Consider the following 26,766-nt stretch of genomic DNA (forward strand, 5'->3'; position numbering starts at 1 on the left):
AGAACACTTGACATCGGGCTCAACAGTGATCAAATGACTCCCTGTCCTTCCTCCACTTCAGTTTTTCTGTTAAGAAATAGAACTAAACATTCTAATGTGTCATATAGGTATATTATTTGGCTTGTCATTGCCAATAGATGCTTTTACATAAAAAAGGAAATTTTATTTTCATTTTTGCAATTTTTCTTAAGAAAGCCTTAGTATGTAGTATGATTAATCCATCCATCCATTCAATTTATTTATTTAGCCCACAGGTCTGTACTGTGCCTGAGGTACAACCCCAAGTGCTACAATAGAAAAACAAGAGAGAATGGGGCAGTGATTAGCCAGACGATATGAGTCTTTGCCTTAGTTTCACCATTTACCAGCGCTATGTGATTGGGTAAATTACCTCTCTGTGCCTCAGCTTCTTTATCTGTCAAATGGAACCATAGTAAATGCCTCATGGGACTTTCGGTGGACTGAATGAAATAATATATATCAAATGCTTATCATGGTACTTGACAAACTAAGGGTCTCCAAACTTACGATTCACACCTTTATCAGAAAACATTTGATTATGTACCTTCCAATATATGGTTATTTATAAATCAAACACATGTACAACTATAAACTATATTAAGATAGCATGTATGTTATAAAATATACATTAAAAAATAGGAATTAAAATAGTTGAGCTTAAAAAAAAAAAGGAAATAGTTTAATTATTTTCTTCCTGAAGCCCAATGGATTGTTTTTGGTACACATCTAGGGTGAGTACAGTCCATGCAGGAGACTACTGAGTTGGTGATCAATACATATGCTCCCTGTTAACAGCACTCTTTGCTGTCATTTTCTCCGTCCCCCTCCATCCGGTCTTTCATCCATTCTGTACTATGCTAGGAGCTGAGAGTATACAGAAAATAAGACACACCTCTGTCCTCATGGAGCTCACAGTCTGGAAAGAGATGCATAACAGGTATTGTAAATGGGGGTATAGGTATTGTAAATCAATACCACAACAGAGATAAGGCTAAGATGCTTGAGGAACGCAGGACAGCAGTGACTAACTGCTCAGTAGAATTAGGAAAAGCCTCATAGAAGTCTAAGGTGGCATTAGACAGTAATTAAATTTGTTGACAAATGGAATGAGTAGCCTTCAGCGGGAGTGAATTCTCTCCACCACTGTCAGGGTTGAAGCAGAGGCGGGGGAAATAATAGCTGGCTGGGATACTGCAGTAACCTGCAGTGGTGGAAAAGGATAGATTGATTCATTAATTTATTCCACAAATACTTACTGAGACGCTACCATGTGCAAGGAACTGTTGATGCTAAGTTTGCTTAGAACTCTGTATTTCCACGATTTTATTTCATCCAACAGTAATAATGTATTCTGACAACACCCTGGAAGGAGCAGCCATAAATGAGCAGAGAGAAAAAAGCGACTTTCTCCAGGGTCATGAATATAAGGACTGGTGGCAGAGACAGGTAATTAACTTAGTCTACTAATACATTCTTGATTTGCAATCTCTTAAACCATTTCTAAATCCCCAGAAAAGCTAATCATTCATTCATTTTTTTAAAAGAAGGCTTGCAATAAAGTCCTCACATTAAGGTGGACTCCAGCACAAGATGTCATCTAACTAAATTATGCAATGCCGAGAGGCAAAGTGCCTTCTGTAATTCTATCTCTGAAGAGCTCAAAATGCTATGTATAAGCCAATCTCATCTCAAAATATCCTTGTAGGAAAGAGGGAGACATTATCAGTCGGATTTGTTTTAAGAACAAGGTAATGGGCTCAAGTCTATATTATCAGCTGTGCTCAGATTCCCAGGCAAGTCCTTCCCTCATGACGCCAGTCTAGCCTTTCGTTTTCATTGACCTTTCTTCAGACATTATTAGGAGCCTAAGACAGTGAAGGGACAAAGACAAGTAATATGTGGCCCCTGCTTTCAGGCCTTACAATCTGGTAGGGCAATTAAGAGTTACCAAGAAATGAGTATAAAATAAGGTGGCATTTACTGAGGTATAGTGTTAACAACAAACAGAACTTTCATAATGATTAAGAGGAAAACTGTTAACTCCAGCAAAATAATAAAACACAATAAACAAAAATAACCTTTCAACTTGATGCCCTTCACCTAATCTCTCTTCTCAAGATTTTAAGACAGATCAGCTAAACAGATCAAACATCTGCTTGTAGAATTTTGTGAGCCTCAGGTAAGGACCAGTTCTACTGAACCGTGGATAACACAAAGCTTAGTTTACAAGGGTGGTGCAGAGCCAAAATGAGACGTGGCCATGGGTTAACAAGACCAGACCAAGAACCTCATTCTATTCTATATGGATGGGAGTGTAATTGAATTGGAAGAAAATTGGGTTGTTATTCTCATTCTGAAGCCAGTACGATCTCCGAGACTCTCTTTCTGAATCCAGTTTGCACTGTGACAGTGCCTGACATCCACGGCACAGGGGACATCATGTTGCAGAAATTCTTAATAAAAGGTCTACCAAACAGTCCTTGACTCTTTGTAGTCTTTTAAATTACAGCAAGACTCAAGGGGGATGTAGGCTGTTATTAACAGAATATAATATAAAAGGTAATGTGAGAAAAGGGAGACACGCCAAACAGTCTGGCATTCAGAAACGAGAAAGGTCGCTCCTTGTAGCATCAGTCAAGGATTCATGGAGGACATGGTCTCTCCACTGGGCCTTGAAGGATAGGAAGGGTGACATGAAAGCATATTCTAAGCATCAGGCAGGAAAACACTGGGCAAGCCAGAAGTATGGAGCTTGTTATTAAAAAGCTTAAAGGGGCAAGAGGGAGCATGAAACAAACTAGAAATATACTTACACATACTGTGTTAGAAATGAAACCAGTAATCTTGCTCCAAAGTAACAAGGATGGAAATACCTAGAATTTAATCGAAAACTTTTAAGACCAAATAGCTTCTACACCCCTGCCCAAGTCTTATGAAAAGGCTAAGATTCCGCCAAAAGACATATTCTTAATAGTTCCCAAATGGAAACTACACAAATGCCCAGCAATGGTAGAATGGATAAATAAATGGTGTGACAGTGACACAGTAGGACAGTATATAGCAATGAGATGAGTGATATACTGCATCTTAGAAACAAAATACTAAGTGAGAGAAACCAGACAAAAGAGAGTATACACTGGTAAAACTAGGCTTGGGGGTTGGGGGTAGGTCGTGACGGGACAGTGACAGGAAGGTGTGGTGACAGGGAGGGAGCACGACTGGGCTTCTGAGGTGCTGGTATTGTTCTCTTTCTTGATCCCTGGTTATGGTCACATGGGTTTGTTCAGGTTGTGAAAGTTCATCAAAGTATATGTTTACGATACGCGTACTTCTCTGTGACCAACCGCGCAAAAAAGTCTAAGGCTCAAAAAACTGTTCCCAGGAAGTGATTCGTTGTTAATCACTGGCACTTGACTCTGGATGATCTTAATTGGGAAAAGAAAAAGCATTTTGTAAATGTGGCTGGATAGTGAGTCTCACTGGCAGTTTAAATTTGTATGTATTATTAAGAGTTTTGAAGCTGTAATTAGAAAGTTTTGGAAATTGTTTTGAAACCCAACATGACAGCAAGAAAAGTAGAAGTCCATTTTCTAAAGCTAACTTTAAATTTTAATTGGCATTTAATTTGATGATTAATCTCCTCTCTATTGCTATTTGCAGAATGTTTAATTTCTACACTGACATGTGAAATAATAGCTGATGGTAAATTAATGTTCCAGGACATCTCTTCACTAACTAGCACTCCTTGAAGACTTGTTTCAAAGTCCTGAGCTACACATCCCACACCGTTTGCCCTGATTCATTGGCGATGCAAGCCCACTAGCAATAAGAATCAAAAGAAGACATAAACCACAAATGTGAGCTGTAAGTGACACATACTTGAGCACGTAACTCATTCACAATATATGGTAGCTTTCAGCGTGCGTTTCACCATGCAAAGAGGTAAATCAAAACTTAAAGACCAAGCCACAGTACAACTTGAAAAGCTTTGCTAAATTTAAGGGATGCAATTTACACAGCATAAATCAGGAGTCAGGCTGTTAGAAAGAAGCAACTGGTCAGAATCTAGATTGTGTTTTATGTCAAGGGCTTTCACGTGGACCTAGGCTTAACCAGTCCCAGTGCTGCCTCTAAAACGTCTGACAATTTGCAACCCAACTCAATCCATACTTCATTATCTATGCATACTAATCCCTTCAGAATATCTCAGGTAGAGAATTCTTGGGTAAGGGGGGTGGGGGGTGGGAGAAGAGGGTAATGGGGATCAAATATATGGTGATGGAAGGAGAACTGACTCTGGGTGGTAAACACACAATGGGATTTATAGATGATGTAATACAGAATTGTACACCTGAAATCTATGTAATTTTACTAACAATTGTCACCCCAATAAATTTAAAAAATAAATTAAAAAGAAAAGAATTCTTGAGTAATTAAACCCAATAGTGGCAAAACTCCTTGCAAAGAGAGAACTTTTTATCTCATATGTGGCTTTCTCTTTCTTTTTTTGGGGGGGGGAAGGGCAAGAAAGGATTTTTTAAAAAGATCTTAATATTGATGTGCTGTATTTGTATAGAATACCCTTTTAAGCTATGACCTAAAAGAAATAAACATACATTTTTCCTTGGTAGTCAACATGCTAATTTTCAGAAAGAATTCTCTGACAAATAGAGCTGAACTGTTTTTATTAATCTAAAAATGAGTTGATAAACAATTTGTAATGTTCTAGCACCTATATTCTGAGTTCAAGGTACATCCTGAGTTTAACAATAAACTAATGACTGGAAGGAATCTAGTAAAACCGAATTGAACAGGTTTTATATTATATTTATATTCAAGGATTTACCCTGTACAAGGCGATTATAGCCTTGTACATAGAAACAAGCACAGTAGCAGTCAATAAATGGTGTAAATTATTAGTTAAAGAACCAGCAGGAAAACAATTACTGACACTGGCCATAGAAATGAACATAGCAGAGGTAAGCCAACTGATGCTTCTGGAGTGGGAGGAAGATAACTTCCAGTAAGTTTTAATTATTTAAGAATGTAAACAGATTGGTTGTAATAGAGTGATGACAGACAGACCAACATCTGTGTGTGTTTCTGCACACTAAAATACTGCAAAGCTCAAAGTGACAATGGAAGCCTAGCTGCCACATGATCACAGACTTCTGTCAGCGGCTTTTAATGGGGCGGGGTGGGGGATTCCAGCGTGGTGGAAGGTACATTGGCTTTTCTGGCCCAAACTCCTGGGTTTGACACGCTCTGTCACTTATTGGACGTGCATAAATGAAAGCCTCTCTGCTTCCTCATCTGTCAAACAGGAATGAGTAAGGCCTCTTGGGAGGGGTGGAGATGGAGACTGGAGATAAAGTGAGGGGCATGGTAGAGGGCCTGGCACATGGCAAGTGCCCCCAATCCTTAAAGGCACAAAAAAGGTTCTTAAAGACCTCGATCTCAATGTGTTTAGGAAATACCGTCAGCCTAATGCCTTTTACATAAAGTAGGAAATGGCAGGTATGACTTACTCCTATTTAAAATAAAGAAAACCAAGGCATTTAAGAAGGTGTACTTCTCCGGTAAACATTTGACTAGTAGGATGCTAACCTTCACATTAGAATATTGGAGCACTGACAGTGAAAAAAAAAGCTAGCGTGTGGTGGCTAAATGACCGCTGCATTTTCATTGAGTCATACTTCTGATAGTCTCTTAATTCTTGTCTTTCTATGTACAATTTCCAAAACTTTTGAGAACTTGAAATTGCTCCTCTTCATTAGAATAAGTGACACATTATTTGCATACCAAGCTGCTCAGACATGGAGGTACCAAAATGTCCTGATGACGTCTGCAATTCCACATCATCACCAACATTTTGGATCATAATTCCATTTTAAATTAGTTTAACATACTCTATATATACTCTAGATCATTTTGCCTTGGTCAACAACTAAATTAGGTACTAGGTATAAAGAAAGTGAAAAGAACAAACCACTCTGTAGCATCAGCAGGAGTTTGGACTAAAAAATATTCAGAAAGAAGGTAGAGGGCTTGGAGTAAATTCCACCTCGAAAATTTCTATGCTTAATGCAAATACTTTTAATTGTAGCACAAATGTTATTCAATCACCAAGTTCTGTAGCTTCAGCAATATGCCCAGCAGTTCATTGAAAGATAGAACTGAGTTAATGACCTTGTTTTTTCAGAGACAGGAGGGAGTGTAGTTTCAAGAAAACTTCAAATATCAGACTCTTTTCCAAAGGCTATTAATTGGTAGGAGTGTCCAATTTAATAAATGAAGCATTTTTACCATCGCTAACATTATGGTTTATGAAATGCTACTAGTCCTGCCCAAGTTCAATTCACTCCATCAACCAGGAAGCTACACACCTACAGTTTAGCTCTGGGAACATGGTAGGCACAGAGAGGGTGGTCTATGGGGAATGAATGGAGAGATACCATGTCTTGCTTCTAGATGTTTTTCTCTCTTCAAAGTATCCCTGAGAAAATACCAACGTGTACCTGGCAGAAGTGAGCCATTAATTCACTCTTATGTTAGCACTTGATTCAACTATTAACAGAGGACGAGAAGCACATACAGCTAGTACTTATTGAACAGTACCTATAACTAGTTTCTGGATTTTACTGAATTTGAAAAGGTTTCATTTGTTTCAGAATGCTAGGTATACTGGTTACATTACTAACTACTCAGCAATAGGTAGAAGAAAATACCCTGCCAAATTATGGGCTAAGTGTTCCATATGTACTATCTCATTTAGTACTTACAACAACCCTGTGGAATAAGTATTATTATTTCCTCTAAGTTTATATAGATAAGGTAACCGAGGCTCGAAGAGGTTAAGAAATTTGTTCAAGGTCACATAAGTAAGAAGCAGCAAAGCCAGGACTCAAATCCAGGTCTGTCTGATTTGAGCTGGTGCTCAAATCAGAACCATGGGAGTCCACTGCTCTTGACTTCTTGGTTTGGAAGAATGAAAACGTAGACACACTTGACATAGGGCCCTGTTTGGGGAAGGCCCTGAGGGTGACAAAAGGGAAGGCTGTATATTAGGTGGCCCAGGGCAGCACCAGGCCTGTGGGCACCTATGGTTCCACCTGAGAACACCTGCACAGTGAGAGCAGGGAGATGAGTCTATGTGTAACACACAGGGCAACCTGACCCCAAACAGGTGTTTTGCAACAATGCAGTATTGTTGTAGCTGAAGCCAGTCAGGGGTCAGACAGACATTTGCGAATTCTTCAAACAATAGAGTATTGTTAGAAAGACAGCTGCAAAGACATATTTGAGTGGCAAATTCAAAGAAAAACAGATGGCTTCCCCTGGAACAAAGAGTATTATATACCCTAGAAAATGCAGAACTTTATATAATGGGCTGATGCTTTTAAAATTCTAAAATAATTTCAAATTCACCTTTCTCTAACTTTGTAAAGCACAAATTATATAGATTGACTCTTATTTCTTAAAAAAATATGATGACAGATATGCTCTACTCCAACACTGTGCTCAAGTTTGTCAGGGAGGCAATAAAACTAATCCTTTTTCATTATCCAAAGGAAACTGTTTGACAATAAAAGGAAAAGAAAATTCTCATATTATACCTAAAATATCTTTAAAAGTGTCTTTCCATAACTCAGTTTTGATTTTCCAAAATGGAAATGTGAAATTAAACTAAAAAATTATATGTGACTCATTTTACAATTTTTTTTTGCTACAAAAAGTCACATTTTTTTTTTCCTAAAGAGAATACCTGAATTTATAATTGGTAGCATATTTTGTCTTTTTTATGAAAATAACCATTCTTCAATAAGCTCAAACTTTTTCTGGGATCACAAAGCCTGTTAGATACGTCTTTTTTGTTTGTTTTTTTAAAGATGCACATAATGACATTTGTAGGTTTAAAATGATTCATTCAAAATTGTTTCCAGGCAGTTATACATGTGGAAAATTTTAATTACCAGCTATCTACATGGTTGCAATATTACCCAGAGGGCTGTATTCCTTCTTAATTAAAAATATTTGAACTTCATAATTGAGAATTCTATTGAAATATGAGTGAAACCTTGCAAGGAAGAAATTTACCAAGCAGTTAGCAAATCAGTTTCAGTAAGCATTCCTTAAGAATTACTAGTATCCTTCCATATTGGGGGATAAGAAAGACAGTTGTCCTGTACTTGTTTTTGTAAGCCATTTATTTTCCCTTGTCATAAGGTTGCTTCACGCTGACACTTTGCAAGAGCTCAGATTTTCGGGGTATGTCCACGCACCATTCCTGACTGCAGTACCTTGATGGCTAAGTGGATGGCTCAGATCTGCCCTCAGTGATCTGCAGCCCAGTAAATGACATGACCATGGCCTCGTTGTTCAGGTTCCAAACCTAAGAGTCATCCTCGATTCCTCCTGTTTCCTCTTCCCTATACCCTGTCAGTCCTGCCTCCCGAATCTGCCAGCGATCTGCCACTTCTCTTCATCTCCGCTCTGAACTATGGGAGTAATAGCTCATCTCCTCTCCCTGTTTCTATTCATTCCTGACACAGCTAGAGGAAACTTTCTGAATGGAAATGAAAGCCTTTCAAAGACTTGGAATCAAGGCCACCCTTCTGACCACGGCCTTCCTGACGTTATGTGATCTGGGCTCTGTTTACCTCTCTGACCTCATCCTCTTCTACTTCCGTCCTGCCCATATGTCCCAGCTACAAAAATGCCCATTTCAGGAGCTTTCTACCCACTGTTCCTGATGCCTAAAACACTATACCCAGGTTCTCTGCATGGCTGGCTTCTTCCTAAACTTTAGATCTCAACTCAAATGTCACCTACTCAGTCAGGTAATACCTAAAGTACCCACCATTCTGCCCAACCTGCTACTCTATTATATCACCCTGATTTTCAGTTCCCACACCTTTATCAGAGTTTACAATAAATTTATGTACTTGTTTGTTATTGTCTGTATTTCCCAACAGAATAAGCCCCTGTCTTATTCTGTCTTATTCAGAATAAGCTTATCTGTCTTGGTCAGTGTATCTCTAGCCCCTGGGAGAAAGTCTGGCCTGATAGATGTTAACAGAAGAGAGATGCTCTTACTTATCCAGATGTAGAACCAGAATAGCTGTACCCCATCTGCTGGAGGTCCTTTATTTTAGAGACCCAGCTTAGGTGGCAGAAATCGCCACGTATGTGTCAGTGCTCTACATATAAGGACTACCATGCTAGCCAGCCACCTGCATCACATTACTAGTAGATGGACTTCTAGTCCAAGGATAAACCTCAAAATTTTCTTCTTGCATCAGTACGTTTCCTATGAGTCATACAACAGACTCCTTCTAGGACTGACTGAGCTTACCATGTCTGTATTAGAAGCCAGTACTGGGGCCTCACTAGCCAAAGTATTAAATCTTAAATATCTTGAAAGATAGAAAAGTTTTCCATTTAAATTAAATCCATTGATGGAGGCAATTAGGTAAGAAAAAGAAAGATAAGATCTAGATTGGAAAGGAATTAGAACTATCTCTATTTGCAATGACATGATCTTGTATATAGAAAATCTTAAGGAATTCACAAAAACACTGTTAGAACTAATAAATGTTCGGCAAGGTTTCAAGATACAAAATCAATATAAAAATCAATTGTATTTCTACACACTAGCAATGAACAAGTCAAAAATGAAATTAAAAACAACTGCATTCACAATAGCATCAAAAGAATAAAATACTCAAGAATAAATTTAACAAAAGAAGCGCAAGACTTGTACACAGAAAAGTACAAAGCATTGCTGAAGGACATTAAAAACACAATAGAAGAGACATCCCATGAATTAAAACATACTATTGTTAAGATGGTAATATTTCCCAAATTGATCTATAGATTCAACACAATCCCTATCAAAATAACAGCTGCTTTTTGCAGAAATTGACAAGCTGACCCTCACATTCATATGCAAATGCAAGGGACCCAGCACAGGAAAAACAATCAAGACAAGGAAGAATAAAGTTGGAAAACTCAAACTTCCTGATTTCAAAGCCTACTACAAACTATAATAATGAAGATAGTGTGGTACTGCATAAGAACAGACATATAAATAGAATAGAATCAAGAGGTCAAACATAAACTCTGACTAGTACAGTGAACTGATTTTTCAAAAAAGGGTAACAAGACAATTCAACAGAGAAAAAACAGTCTTTCAACAGGTAGTACTGGCACAACTGGATACCCACATGCAAAACAATGTAGCTGAACTTTCCAACATATATAAAAAAAAATGAACTCAAAATGGATCAAAGCATTGAATTTGAGAGCTAAATTTATAAAACTCTTAGAGGAAAATAGGAATAAATGTGACCTTGGATTAGGCAATGGTTTCTTAGATATAATACCAAAAACACAGCAACAGAAGAAAAAGATAGATACATTGAAATTCATTAAAATTAAAAAACTTAAAAAAAAATTCAAAACGTTTGTGCTTCAAAGGATACCATCAAAAAATGACAACTTACAGCATGGGAGAAAAGTTTTGTATATCATATACCTGACAAGGAACTTGCGTCCAAACTCTTACAACTGAACAATAAAACAAATCATCCAATTTAAAAGTATAAATATCTTAACAACAAAAAAAGTAGGTAAAGGAGTTGAATAGGCATTTCTCCAAAGGATATATACAAAAGGCTAATAGGCACATGAAAAGATGCTTTAGTTGTTACAGAAATGCAAACTCAAACCACAATGAGATACCATTTCTCACACAAGAGGATTGCTTAAATAAAAAAGACAGACAATAAGACGTATTGCCTTAGGATATGGAGAAATTGGGCCATGTCTCCCCACTACCCCCAAACACACACACACATTACTGGTGGGAATGTAAAATGGCACAGGCACTTTGGAAAACAGTTTGGTAGCTTCTCAAAAGTTAGACATAAACTTCCATATGAAACAGCAATTCTACTCCTACATATATACTCAAGAGAATTGAAAACATATGTCTACACAAAATCTTGCACATGTTCATAGAAGCATCATTCAAAATAGCCCCAAAGTGGAAACAACCAAATGTCTATCAACTGATAAATCAATAAGCAAATACAGCATATCCATATAATTAATGATTATTCAGGTCTAAAAAGGAATGAATTGCTATATATGGATGAACCTTGAAAACATTATGCTAAATGAAGTCAGACACAAAGGCCATATATTGTACGATTCCATTTATATAAAATATCCAGAATAGGCAAATCCATAGGTACAAAAAGCAGATTGGTGGTTGCCAGAAATCTCGGTGGAGAGGCAGAATGGGGAGTGACTGTTAATGGTTGTGGAGTTTCTTTTGGGGTGATGAAAATTATATAAAATTGGGTAGTAGTAATGGTTGCACAACTTGGTTAGTAAAAAAAAGAGCTAAATTCTATATTATGAGAATTAAATCTTAGTAAAGTCATTACAAAAAAGCCACCCCTATGGGCTCCTGGGATCTGAGGGAACATTACTTCGTGGAGTTAGTAAGCACACAACATTGTTTTGAGGAAGCTTTTTTCCACAGATTCTTACCTGCAAACATCAAGTGGAGAGAATGTTGATTATTAGAATCTTTTCACTATGACCATGAATTTGTTTTCAAATGGTGTCTCTGGAAGAACACTCCACTTGTACAGTAAATTCACTTTGAAATGGGGCAGACTGCCTGTGCCTTGAACAATTTTATATCCTATTAAACTGAGATGATCACATCCACGAACGTGAGCTGTAGATTGTAGCGATCACGTGGGCTGAGATCAAGTTTTATTAGTTTGATTTTTGACACTGAGGTCAAACCTCTCTGCACAAATGGGCCTTTATCCCCTCATCAAAATAAAGCTCCTCTCCCAAAGGGGTGAAACCCTCGGACGCGCTTGCTCTGTCAGTCTCCTTAGCTATAAAATGGAATAGTAATATCTCAGAGGGCTCCAGTGTGGAGCAGACAGGTGTCAGGTTTGCGCTGTGTTGTCTGCAGTGAGCAGCTGTAAGAAGGGTCTTCTGAAACAATTCAGATGGTTTTTGGAAACTGTCTTACTCTAAAAGCCTCTTAAATGAAGAGCGTGGGTCAGGGAAAGTCCCTGCTCTCTCCCCAAACTTTGATCCCTTTGCTCCTTTCAGTACTCCCCAGTATTATCAGAGTGCACTATTTTTTTTAGGCAGTGTACTTTGCTGAGCTGCCACGTACTTAAAATCCAATTGTACCTGAAGTTCCCAAGCTGATTGGTTTTATTTCTACAGAAAGATAAAATGATTGAAAAGAAACAATCTTTTGGATATACAGGATGACAGATTCTGCCTAGTGGAAGGTGGTGGCAAAGAAATTAGGGGGAAAATGGAGCGGAGTGCTTCCGCAGACTTGCTTTGGTTCTGTTTTTGGCAGTCTAGTGTGGCTGCAGTCAAGTGAAGCAGCGTTGTAGACTAAATCTGTAATGTTACTTTTCAGCTGTATTCCAAGTATTAGCACAACCAAAGAAAAAGTTACAGTTGGGTAGAACAAGAACATTTGTTTTAGAAATAGTTTCAAAAATCAAAAACATGCAAAAATACTATTGACCACTTTCATCCTAAATGACCATAAAACAAATCCATTTTTGCTAGGTTGATTTACTATTTTCTTATGTGCGTGTGCGCACACATGTACACATGCATGAGAAATAAAAAGCGATTTCCGTTTTATCTTTAGATGTTTCTTGAAAAGGCCATCATTTTTATGACTCAGCACATACTTGTGCAAAATAGCACGGTAGACACAGCCAGTAGTTCTAGACTCAGAAAATCTAGGTTTAATTTGTAACTCCCCAACTGTTCTCCTTGAATAAACTACATAACTGTTCTGAACTTTAGTTTCCTCATCTGAAAAATGGGGATGATGCTAGTCTCTACCTCTCAAGGTCACTATGAGGATTACATGAAATACTTCATGGAAAAAGTCTTGGCATAATGTCTGGCACATAGTAAATGTTTAAGAAATATTAGCTATTTCCATTTTGTTGATGATGATATATATGTCTATTACCTGTGGTAGGTAACAATTAATCCACTCTAAATTGTTTAGAACACAATTGTACCAAAGTTTTCCACTGTAACACATATAGAATACTTAGGACATGACAAATACAGAAAATCTTTAATGTTTTTAAAAAATGGAATATAAGTGCCATTTGTTCTGCATAGCCTCTGGTTTCTAAGTGCAGCTATGGGGGAATTGAAGGAAGAAAAGTACTTACACAGGAAGAAAAAAATCAATCTGATGGACATGAATATAGCCACCAAACCAGCCTAGGGATTTATTCAATGACACTGCTTTACTGTTAACCTTCACTCATATCATTTATTATTTGGGGGAACTGCTGCAAAGAGACCAGAAAGTGAATAGAATAATGATGTTTTTATGGCTCTTAATGTACATTGTTATTGAAAATCTGTCAATTTTACTGGCAAGCCTTTGGCTCAAAAATAAGATCTTCATTTATAATTTGCAGGCAGTGATAACTAAAATAATGAGAAGTAACTGGGAAATAAAAAATAACTATTATGATAATTATCTTTCTCGTTAAAAACATGAGGCCTTCTATTATCGATGGGATGTGCAATACTCTTTAACAGCTGCTGCTACTGAGTGAAAACACATCTGAATAGGGAAGAAAATACATTACTGATTACCCAAATGATGAAAAATAGATGCTGCTGGAAATGTGTGCAAAGCGGGACAGAACAGCACACAGCAGGGTCTATTGCCCACATATGTAAACCAGAGGGAAACCACTTACAGACACTGCCGGCATCAGTTTCAACGTTTCCCCTGAGATTTCCTTTAGGGAGCTTTGGACTATTGAAGATGGCACTTGATGGGCTGGTAGGTCCTTTGCTTTGATAATGGGATCTGGAGTTTGCTGAGAGGACTCACTCCTCCTTCCAGGGGGAGAAAGGCATGGTGTTGGCACCAAACTTGTTTGAAAGTTGTTTTTATCTATCTGCTTCGCCAAGGAATTCTGGCTTTCTGATGCATCTGCTTCTGTGTAGGCACTTTCTAGATATTCTTCGCTTGTCCGCCTTGCAGCCTTCCCCAGCGTGCTCTCTAATGTTAACTGAGTTAGCTCAGAAGGACTAGTTGTTTGACCAGGAGAACCCTGGACACTGTGGTTACCCTACACAGGGAACAAAGGGAAAATCATTTTGAGCCAAAACATGTGGTAAGTGATTGAATACAGTTTCTTAATAAGTTCATATATTCTACGAATAAACCAAAATACATACATATATACATATATTTTGGCTTATTCTTAATAAGTTCATATATTCTATGAAGAAACCAAAATATATCCATATATACATATATTTTGGTTTATTCTGCAATAGAAATATAAGTAACTAAACACAGCAGTGTAAAGAGATATAAATCAGGTGCTAAGTGCCCTGCTACATCTAGTACCGCTGGTATGGAAAGGTGTAGTTTTTACCACTGAGTAACAAGAGAACATTTAAGAAATAGTCACTCAAATGTATTCATTCAAAGAATATCTAAAAGAAGAGTATGCATCGGAAGTTACGTAAAACATCTGAGAATTGTATACTTTTACTTCCTGATAAGCTAACTCCATGGGAAAAGAAAGAACTAGAACTTATGGTTTTTAGCTTATAGGGAAATGCTACTCTAAAAATAAGTGGGCCTGTCAAAGTATTTTTGAATATTATTGTAGGGCAGTTTTGTTGTTCAAGAGTGCTGGATGATAAAACTTGTTTGATGAAATATTCTTCTTACACGAAAATTTCAATTATAAAAAGTGTTTTTCCCACAAGATATAAACCTCATTAAATATAATTATTTGGAAAGCTGAATGTGGCAGCTAGAATTTTACAAGTGTATAGTTCTGGAATTGCCCCTAGGAAAGCAAGAGTTTAAATTTTTAAAATTTGAGAAAGGAGGAATTACAAACATAAAATCAATGGCCATGAAAGTAAATAATGGTAACAAGAAATATAGTGCTATTTCAGTTGGTAGATTTTTCTGCTATAAAATAATAAATTTAAAGAAAAAACTAATATGATCGTTGCTTGTACTTGCTATGGTAGATTTTTCCAATTTGTCTTATCTAGTTAAGTACATAATAAATAAATGGATGTTAAAATGATAAACTAAGAACAAAAATATCAATAAAAAGACAGTAGATTTTAAAGACATTATTTGATGTCTGATAATGTATATTTTACATTCAGTTTCAGTAGCTATTCCCCTACCCTTCTATTTATAGCCACACACAATCAAACATCCAGTTATTTCCAAAGTTTGGCGTTTTTAAACAAAATATTTGACTGACTGATTAAACTGTTCAGTTTCTTCCTGAATGTTTGGCCATCATACACACTAACCACACAGATCACTACCTAAGGTGAAATTTCCCTTTTGGTAGAGATGAAGTATATGGGAAGGTAAGAAGAGAGCCTACTCAAGGTTGGGCAGAGGATGAGAGGAATTTATCAAACCTTCTTTTTTTGAATGAAATCTATTTATAATAAACAAATATAATTTAAAAAGGCTTGAAATAAACAAAAATCATGAGTTTTTCAGCATATCAAAAATTGTTCTCCATTTTATACGTATATCTCACATTAAGATGACAACAAAAGTACATTATTGTCCAATATTGCTACAAAGGACAAAATAATTGTGATACTTATCCTGATTTTAGGATATCACTCTCTTCTCCCTCCTTCCCTTCAGTCTTTCTTTAAAAAAATTTTTTTTTCATTTTTCAATTACAGTTGACATTTAATATTATATTAGTTTCAGGTGTACAGCATAGTGGCTAGACATTTATATACCTTACAAAGTGATCCCTCCATAAGCCTAGAACTGCCTCCCAACATCATAGTTTTTACAATATTATTGACTATATCTCCTATACTGTACTTTACACGGCAGTGACTATTTTGTAACTACCAACTTGTACTTCTTAATCTTTTGATCTTTTTCACCCAGGCCCCCTGCCCCCACCACCTGGCAACTGTCAAAATATTCTCTGTATCTATGAATTTGTTTCTGTTTTGTTTGTTCATGTATTTTGTTTTTAAGATGTTAAGTGAGAGCATATGGTATTTGTTTTTCTCAGTCTGACTTACTTCACTTAGCATAATATCCTTTAGGTCCATCATGTTGTCACAAATGTTAAGATTTCATTCTTTTTTATGGCTGAGTAATAGTCCATTGCATATATGTACCACATCTTCTCAAACCTTTAACTGGAAGGAATCTATCCATCTGTATGTCTCTCTGTCTTCCTCACCATGGGCTAAGTATTGCTCCAGGAACTGCAGATGCTGGGAATGTAATGGCAGATCAAACTGAATCCTGGCCATGCAGGGGCTTTTTCCCAAAGGGCAATGAGGAATCATAGAACGATAGGACGCAGGGGAATGCCACAATGGTATAAAACAGGAGGCATGGGTTTGTGTGAATATTGTTTGTGGGGTGTCTAGAGTGTTTGTGGAGACAGTACAAAGGGAGGTCAGTTACGAGACGCTTAAACTGTTCTGATTAGAAATGCTGAGGTGGCTGTGGTGGTGATGATGGGTAGGCGGGCTGACTTGAGAGCTCTGTAGAAGGCAGAGCCTGCTGCACTTAGTGACTCTGGAAAGCTCTTACAGGGAACTGTCATGATCCTGTCATGAAGCTCTTCCCTGACCCCGTCATGTTATAACTTTCCCTACTTGTAGGAAGTAGGTGGGATTAGTAGACAACAGGGCTCTCAAGAAAGGTACCCTCAGGTCTTATAACCTCTCTTAAGACATAACTTGCCTATCTGTAATAAAGAATGAAAACTGCAGAGTATCTCACGATCTTTTATGAACGTTTCTTCTTGGCACTCATTCTGGGCCTAATTTTCTTTGTCTATGTTGTTGGCCTGATCTCCTGATACATATATTTCTTAATAAATGATGGTGAAACTATTTTTTCAGAATCTCAGATAGGGTAAAAATGGTGAGGGGTGTCAATCCCTGGGCCCTTACTTTATGTCTAAAGACTGCTCAGAATATTTCCGCCCTTGCAACAGTACTGCAGGCGCTGGGCAACCCTCTCTGCTGTACACCACTTACTGGATGAGCTTGTCCTTCACTGTCGTTCTTGGAACCCTGAAAATACTCATGTGGTTGAAGAACCCTGCCTTCAGGCAGAAAACTGGAAAGAGTTCCAGAGACCTGAAAAATGCCTGTTGTCCTAAATTACTAGGGAACGGAATGGTGATGTTTGCAATTTTTATTGCATAGAGACAAAACAAGAATAAAAGTTTTGTCTTGTTTAGAGAAGGTAAACAGAGAATATAAACATCCCCCCTCAAGCCTTAGTTCTGAGAAGCTACTGGTAGAAGTGGATAGATATATATATATTTTTTTAAATTGAGTCTGGCTGTTAGTGGACTATCTTCTCCAACTTTTTATTTTTAATTCAGGTTTAATTTCCTATAATTGTTATACACAATTGGCAGTGGGATTTCTGTGACCAAAAGACCCTCTATGTTCTCATTTCCATCATATTTTCACAATAAAAAAATAAAGACATATACTGTGGATTTAAAACAGATTGGTCCTAAAAGAAGACCAGTTAAGTGGAAAAGGTATAATTTATGACTCTTTAGGCCCAAATCTCTGGATCACTCTGGGATTCCATTTTGTATATGACATAGGCATAAATTAAGAGCTTTTGCAATAAACATTAGTTCAATAAATAGCTATCAATTTCCTGTTACGTGTAAGGCATTTCCTAGGCACTATGTAAGATACACAGGTAAGAAGAATGTGGACACTGCCCTCAAGAGGTATAAAGTCTAATACTAGCGGAGAGATACATTACTACAAAGGTAATCATTTCATAAGGTAGAAGGTAGTAAATGCCATTTTAAAAGTTTCAGATGTACTATTATAAGAGGAATGCATGGAAAACCAGATGTTTGCTACATCATTTAAAAAATACTTTAAAAATCAACTCATTTGATAGGAAGTCTATTTTTTCCACCTGTGTTGTTGGGTCAGAGTACAGCCTTTTCTTCCTTCCAGTGGTTCACTCAGGGGTAAAATATATATTTTTTTGCTTGACATGAGCAGTGATTATTTACACAGAAATATTCATGAGTATGTATATGAACATTCATCACACATTTTTCCTAATGTGATAGGTCAAGACGTGGAGGTGGGCCAAGAAGTGGACAGATTTAGCTGTGTTCCCTGGTGAGTACTCTCTGGGTTGCATTGCATTGCATTTCCACGGTAATATGCTTCCATGCTATTTTAAATATATGGAAAACACAAATAACTAAAGAATCTGGAGAAGGTATAAAAGTCTTGCTTATTTTGGCTGCCCCAGAACCACTAAATCTGGTTTATCCCAGATTCTGAAAGGAGAATTAGGATAAATGAGAAAGGCAAGATGATATATGAGACTAATATTTTGATTTGAGTTGGGTCAGCTCTCTCCTGTAGAGAGGAAATAAATGTAGAATAAAAAATAGTATAGTATTTCCTAGGAGTGTACACTGGCAAAACCCTATTCCTTTCTTTAGTAATGCTTTTGCCTTCCTAAAATAGATGATACAGGTATGGACGGTGTTGATTGATCTCTCATATGTAATTCATTTGGGCTCAACATGTTTCGGGATTAATTTTTTTCTATATAACATACATTTGTCATATGCATAAGAAGTTAGCTTACTATGGTCTGATTGGAAAAACAACCACTCTTTTCCCTTTGGTTTATGGCTTAGCTACTGAAAACCTGGTACACAATTGCATATAATTTTTCAGAGGAGTAAAGAAATGGTCAAGCTACTTTTGCATTCCAATCATCTGTTAATCTGTTTCTCAGAAGAACAAATACAAAATACTTTTGCTTTAACTTAATATGTTTTGTTAAAAGTACCAAATCTCTTGAACTGAGTGTCTTTTGGGCTGAGAAACATTTGTTTGTTAAATATTCCATCGAACCCCAGTGCCAGGACCATCAATAGTCGTCTGATTAACTGCAGCACAGCGTATGTATACTGAAGGTGGGGATAATTTCCCCAAGGAACCAGCACCTCGTCTACTCAACTAGTCTCTTAAAAGGACATGCAGATTGGCATTTGGACAATAAGTTCTGGATGCACAAAATGGATTGCTCTTGCTGAGCTGTAATTTAAAAAAAGATAATTTTAATGACTCTTGAGGGCCATCTACTTGGAGCAGATGGGACCCAGGCTCTTTGTATCACAACTTCCATGTTGAGTGAGTCAGGATAGAATCCTGTTTTAGCCTTTGTAGCAGTGGATGATCATAGTTATTTATACTTCAATTGATTTTTAAATTCAGCTCACTGTGAATAATGTCTTACATAACATTCTTAAAAGTTCTATAACAAAAGACATCTGCAATACTCCAAACACACTTTGATGGCAGTGTTGAATTTGTAATTGTGATCCAGTCAGCAGGGGTTTTCACTTTTGTCCAATGTTTTGGTAACTAAATATGTGAGCTGACAGTACCTTTTAGTTGGACTAGCAGACAACAGAGATGATACAGGTATGTATTTCCAATGTCAACCAAAGAGCACAATTATTTGCAGAAATATAGCTACAGTCATAAGAGAATGAAAAAATCATTTCTTCTTTGATGATAACTAGATTGACCATTCAAATGTATCTTAAATGGCTTCACTAACAACAATCCCCAAGATGTATTTCTACTTCTACCTCGTGAATTTTATAGGAAACTATTAAAGCAATACAGTTTTCTCCGGGTGGCAAAGATAATTGATAGGGGTGTCTTAGTATGCATTTTACTAGTTTATAAGCAAATAAGATGAAAGGAAGATATGACTTTCTAACAGGTCACTAACCTGCAGCATGCTTGGTATTAAAAGGGGTTGGGCAAATTACTTTTGTAAACATCTTTACCTATAGCCAATGATGCTTCACAGACAAATCATAGAGGAAGTTACAGGGATTATACGGGACGGGCAAACATCATATAACTATTTGGGGAAAATGATGAGACTACTTTAATGGTTCAAGACAAAAACATATATTTCTATAAGTTAGACTTCATGCTCTTTTAACTGATGACACTTTAAAGATTTCTTGTGAACACTCCTATCCACATCAAATATTATCTGCAAGATGTTTATCTTTTAGCAAAAGTTGTAGAATGTTATTCTAAGCAGACAAGAGTTTTATAATCGTCTTTACCTGCCTATAATAATGAAGAGCCAAGTCACAGGAACCAAGGGACCTGAGACTTTTTCAGAAAAGAACAAAGCATTAGAAGATAACAATAAAAACATGTAGATGTGAACAGCCTAAAAGAATTACACAGAATAACATTAAATGTGCCTGGTAGGTTTAGATAGTGTGTCATGTTGTAATTCATAATACATAGGGATAAAAGTGCAAGGTGATGTATTAAAAATAAAGTCCTTCTGTATTTTTTCCAACACATAAAATGTGCTAAAAAACACCTTGAGAGCAACAATACTGGGAAAGCTGAGAGGAAGGGCTAAAATGATCCTCTTAATCTGTTGTTTGTAATTTATCCTTTAGGCTTCCACAGAGTTAGATGGAGAGAGGATCTGGAAGCTTCCTAGCTAACTTGAATATTATAGTCAGTCAGTCCACATAATTCATATCCAAATATGGATATTTTTGGTTCAAATGTTCCAATTTGGACTGTTACATAAGACAGACTACCTGTCTTTGCAAAAAATCTGCTTTAATATATGATCCACAACCAGAGTTTGAGGAAAAAAATGACAGTATTGCTAAATGAAAAATTAAATTAGGGGAATAAGAAAATATTAATATAAAGCTAACTATTTCAAGTTGCAAACCAGATGTATATACTAGAAGCCACATTGAGAATAATGGCATAAGATACAAAACAGAAATAACAGTAACATACTTTCCTTCTTTCAGATGCTGCAATAGTATGAAACGTGCTGTGTTAATAGCTTTCCTAAGATAATTCATTTTACATGGCAGTCTTGATTTTATAGCTCTCCACAAAATATAGTTCCATACTGTGCTTTTCAAATAAAATGTACAACTTCAAAATTAATTATCAGGACTATTAGTATATATGACTGTCTAAGGAATAAAATATATAGTAAAGCAAAGACTAAGACAAGAGCATATACAAAAAAAATTTATACTTTTGAGGCTCTCACACTAATGAAGATCTCAGATGTGAATTAATTATTAGCAATTTAAATTACAAAGACAATATATCACTTAAAGTTTATTTTAATTAGCCTTTATTACCAAATGTGCTTTTCCTTTATCATAATAACATGATTTAATTTTTCCTAGTTTATATGCTACTGAATACATCTAATTTCCCTTTAAAAATACTCAATGGTCTAAAATCAAATCAAGTCTTTTAACTACAAGTTTTAAACTTCAAGCTTAATAAGTCATGTAATTATTACTCATTCGTCCATCATTATCTATAACATGACATTATGTTTTCCTTAAACATTGTATGTTACTCTAGGGATATAACACTCTAAAATAATGCAACTAATAGTAAGGATGCCTTAAACAACTAAACTGATTTTTCATCAAAGACAATATAATATGTAAATAAGCATGCTAAATGTGTAATCCAATTTCCCACTGACTTACACAGAGGGTGCCAAAAAAAATGCATACACCTTTTAAGGAAGGAAAAAGCTATATTAAAATTGTAATTATACATACCGATAACAAAAGATGAATACAAGCCACGTGTATACATTTTTTTGGCACCCCCGGTATAATTAATAAATGGGAGAAGTAATCCTACAGGAAGAGAATTTACAATCCCCCGCAAACAAACCAATTTGATAAAGAAACGATTGTTATAAATTCTAGAACTTGTTTACATAGCCCTGCATTTTTGTTGGTCGTATTTTTGCGTTTTAGTTTGTATCTTGCTTTTGTCTCTAACTGCAAACCCCAGAGCTTGCATAACATGGTGAAGCTTCTGCCTCTTTCTCTGGCTGCCCCTCTTAGCAGGCTCCAGCTAAAAGTAGGCTAGGGCAGGTGTTAGGGATGAGATGGTCCCACTACAGACTCTAGCCATATGCTACTGATCGTTCTGATGGTCGTGGCACAGGGGTCACCAGATAGCTACGCCAGTCAGAGCTTGGGGAACGTGTGATAAATTTATTTTTAATTTTATGTAGTTGGTATTAAGTACATGGCTGCATAATAAACATTGAAGGATACCAGAGATAGAGTAGCTAGAAGTAAAATAAAGCTCATAAAATAATAACAAATTAAAATATTCAGAACTAGTATTCTTCATTTTTCCCATGAAGCTCTAGTGCGTCTTCTCAAGGTTTATTCTTTGTATAGATGGAAGTGGTAAGTTCCTCACATGGTGTTATTTAAGGGCAGTTTCCCCATAATACTTCCCTGAAAGTTTTTCAGAGAACTACCATTTCCCACTAGCCGTGAAATTTCTACCATCACAGTAATTCTTCCGGGTTAGGTAAGAAAGATGGTACTGTGTACATGGCAAGAGAATGGGACTATTCCACTAACGAAATGGTATGAGTGAATTTGTCAGATTAGCCAATTAATACTGTGGAAGAACTGACAGCTGGGATGGGAACAATACTAGATACAAACATCCATTTTATAGTTTTATAGCTTATGGTTATTCTTGGTGAAAGGAACAAAGATGTCCACAGCAACATTTAAAATGCTGGTATCAAATGTACTATTTATGCACAGAGGGGTCTGTAGTAGGTTTATGTTTGGTAGAACTCATATTTTCATCACACTCAGAAGCAAGGATATTATGAAAAAAGGATCTCCCCAATTATTTTGCTACAGAAACTCATTAAAAGTTGCAAGAGGCCATAATCATGGCCTGAACAATCTGACCATATTCTCAACTGGCTCGAAGGTAGGAGATATGAATTAGATCTACATCCCACTGTCCAAAGGGGTGATTCTTCATCAGTTATTACTATTAGAACAAAGTTTTGTAAGCATACACAACAAATTTTTCTAATTATTTGTATGATTTCTACACTGAAATGATTTGTATAATTTTGTTAAACCATAATTTAAATCTGCTTTTAAAATAGTTACTTTTTTTTCTAGAAAGTATTAATGCCTACCTATCATTAAAGAATAAAGCTAAAGGAATTTCACAAATACATTCATTTTATATGGGGAAGAGTTATAATGTATGAAGTACTAAATAAATGTTTTGCAACTATATTCCAGTTTATTTTTTAAAAACTATGAATTTGTAAGATATAAATATATCTTATTCTATTATAATTATAAACAAAAAACCTCCTATAAGGCAAGTCCCGGAACTAATCCATGATTCATTATCCAACCTTTAATTGTCACAACGCTTGAAATTCTGGGACCATATGGAAAATAATGAGTCCTAATAGGTCTAAGGTGAAAAGATGACAGGGGAGTAAGGAAGCCAGAAAACCGTCAATTCAGAATGCTTAGCAACTGCAACCCCATTTCCCCAGAGATCCAGAACAATGTGTTCTCAATGTTTTACTGGTTTTTGCTATCACAAAACTAAACTGCATGTTATTTCTCATTCTATGAAACAAAGATTAACATGAAAAGATAAAAACAAACCCAAAACCGATTTCTATAATTAAAAATGAAATGGGCTGACTGTTAATAAAAAAAGATAGCAATTTGGAGTTACCATAACAACCCCAGGCAACTGTTGACTGACATTGCAATCTGCTGCATTTTTATAAATAGCAGTTGATTTCCTCCTTTCAACTAGTTTTGGTACTTACTGGAGCTAATGGAACAACTGTGCTTTAAAACTATTTCACCCATCAAGCAGTGTACCTCTTCGCTGCTGTCACCGTCGTAACAATCATCCTCCAACTGGGTCACACTGGTATCCTCTTTTAGATCCAAAACAAACGGGCACCCCTCTGGGGACATATTCTGAATCTTCCCATGAGGCGCTGATCGTGGTCTTGATGAAAAAGTGAAAATGTCCTTCGGGACAAGCTGGGTTTCCTCTGCCTGTTGGTCATGTTCATTGCTGGCTTCTAGCCACAGCTGTGAAGTGTGGCAGGAGTCATCCAGAAGTAAAGACTGTCCGCTGGATGCCAAATGGGGAATGTGCTCGTGATTTTCGGGAAATATCCATTCATCTGACATTTGGGAAAGATGACAAAAATTAGAGTAGTGTTCCATAAGTGTTAGTTTAGACAGGTAGATTAAAATTTCTTGTTGTTGAAACAGAGATTTACTAAATAATGCCAAAGTCAAGGAACAATTTATCCACCACCTTGTCACCTGCCAAACATTTAACCCATAGATCGGTGCCTATACGACCTATATTGTAGCTATGGACAACTCATGTGAATTTCCTAACCATCTGAGCTGAAACACTGGCCCGGAAATTTGTAAGTCAGTAATAATTATCACCTGTCTTGCAGCAAGTTCTTTATGGCACAGCCTCATTAATTTGACATTTCAGAGGGGGGTAATCTTCCAAATTTAAAGGGTCTGACTTACAAGCATCTTCCTTTAACTGCAGGAGGAGAGAGTACTTAATACACTTCTTTAAACAAAGTATCTGGGCATTGTTCAGATTATAAATCACGGAGGAGAGGAAACCATGAAAAGGTTGACAGCCTTTTCTGTCCATTCTGATAAAAACAGGACAATTCACAGACTAAACTGAGTAGACTTTTCAAGTAATAGTATATCCAGAGAAATATTTGTTAATGTGACTGGTAAATTCTGCTGGTGAAAAAGACCTTTATGTTTAATTTTAGGAGAGAATGCTTTGATATGAAAATATTTTTGCACAGCATTATTTGTTTTCTTTAAAATTACTGTATACTACCACTGAGATACATTTTTATAAAAACTTAAAAAAAATTAGAATCTTCTACTCAACATTGAGATAGAGTTTATAACTTTACAATCCAGGCTAACTAGAAATGACAAATCTATATAATGAATACTGTTTAAAACATGTAATTTCTTCTTCAGAATGACAGCGGAAAGAAGTCGAGTATTTTCTCAACGGAGTCTATTTTTCTTGAAACTTAGTTTTTGCTGCATTATGTCAATGGTGAAAATCTTACAAGAATCTGTTCTGCAGAACCACAACGTGGACCTGGTTATTTTACCTCTGAGTCTTGAATCCTGTCATATTTATCATCACAAGAAAAGTATCCAAGAGATATCCAAGATTTGCTAACTTGACTCTACAACATATACTACAAAAGCATAAGCATCAAGCAAACAAAAAGACCTTTGATAAAAATAACATTGATGGCATAAATAAAATTGTATTCATCACAATTGTATTCATCTGTTTCTTAACCTAAGAGTATCATTATGTAACATAACTTACCTATAAAAAGGGCAAAAATGTACATTTCTTCAAGAAAATCTGTTAGGGACAAGGCTTTCATAATTTCAGGGACAGAGTCTGTAGGTAAATAGTCAATGGCAGGCTGAATCTACTTCACCTGACCACCTTCCCTCGTGGAGGGTCCTGAGTCAGTGTAGCTGGGGCAGGTGAAATTTATAGATTCACTGGGCCGTCCTCTTTTGGAGAGCAAACCCTTTTGCATGGTGCTAAGCACATAGCAGGTGCTTTGTAAACAAAGTAGGTGCTTTAATAGAGGTTGAAAAAGATTACAAAAGCATTATGTTGTGTTATGTTCATGGATGTGTAAAAAAAAATTGGAGAAAAGATACTGGTATCTTCATTATGCAATTAAACAACATGTATGACCTTTTGTCAAACATATTATTAACTGTCAAAAAGGCAAAGTAAAAGGAGTGTTTTTATACCAAACGAACTAATTATCTCACTACCACATGCTTTTTAGGAATTTGTAGTTTTACCTCAAAAATTTCCATATCAATTGTAATGAATAATTTGGTGTGTTTTCTTAGGAAAATATGTAAATTACTGTGTAATCACAATATTGCAGCAAACAAGATAAATGCAAGAATGATCACCTAAACATCTAATTAGTTTTCCTACACAGTCAGATTTATGCTAGAGACACTAATTGTGCCTAACATTTTAATGAAGGTTTCAACATTGCATAAATAAGACTGACAAACTACAAACAATTTTAATTTATTTTCCTTTTTTCCTTGCTCTAAAACAATTTGCCTTTGTAAAAGTACTACACACCTGCAAGGCAAGATATGTTTCTGGGCTCAATGCACTACAATCCAATCATCTCCATTATAAAGAGGACTGGAGAAATGCAACAAGAGATAATCTTTGGGGACGGGTGACAATGTCACATGAAAACTTCAAAGTTTAAAATTTTCATTCTGAACAGGACAATTGGTGCATTAAAATGTGAAAATAAAAATTCTTTTTCATCAACGCAAGTATGACATAAAATTGAGGTTAAAAGGAGATTTACAAAAAAACGATAGATTTTAGCAAATGACTGCATCACGACTTTTCAAAATGAGTGGGTTTGAAGTAATTAACATATTTATACCTTATTAGTAATGAACAATTATGGCGTAATAAAGATGCAAACCTGCTTGATCAGAAAGGGGTGCTGGACTGCTGGGGTTCAATGTCTCTGCTCTTTGCTGGGACCCAGTGGTGACAGCATTTGTTACTTTATCTTCATTCCTGTTATTTCCTGAAGAACTGCCTTTATTAGAATAAATATTTTCCACTATATTACTTTTTTGATATTTATAAAAATTAATT

General features: G+C 36.3%; 1 protein-coding gene across 3 annotated transcripts in view; it reads right to left on the reverse strand.

The window, feature by feature from the left end:
* CFAP20DC (CFAP20 domain containing) overlaps positions 1-26,766 on the reverse strand; it is a 259,596-nt gene that overhangs the window by 64,263 nt on the left and 168,567 nt on the right. Inside the window, exons 11-13 of one of the 3 annotated variants that reach the window (XM_019724118.3) lie at positions 26,588-26,707; positions 23,895-24,208; positions 13,818-14,195 (exon numbers count right to left, since the gene is read on the reverse strand). In XM_019724118.3, the coding sequence (XP_019579677.3) occupies positions 13,818-14,195; positions 23,895-24,208; positions 26,588-26,707 (812 nt within the window). The remainder of the gene's footprint in view (positions 1-13,817; positions 14,196-23,894; positions 24,209-26,587; positions 26,708-26,766) is intronic. The other 2 variants (XM_074313195.2, XM_019724119.3) reach the window with 2 other exon arrangements.

This window comes from Rhinolophus sinicus, chromosome 5 (genome assembly GCF_057876585.1).
Source record: "Rhinolophus sinicus isolate RSI-liver-muscle chromosome 5, RSI-T2T, whole genome shotgun sequence".
Lineage (NCBI taxonomy): Eukaryota > Metazoa > Chordata > Mammalia > Chiroptera > Rhinolophidae > Rhinolophus > Rhinolophus sinicus.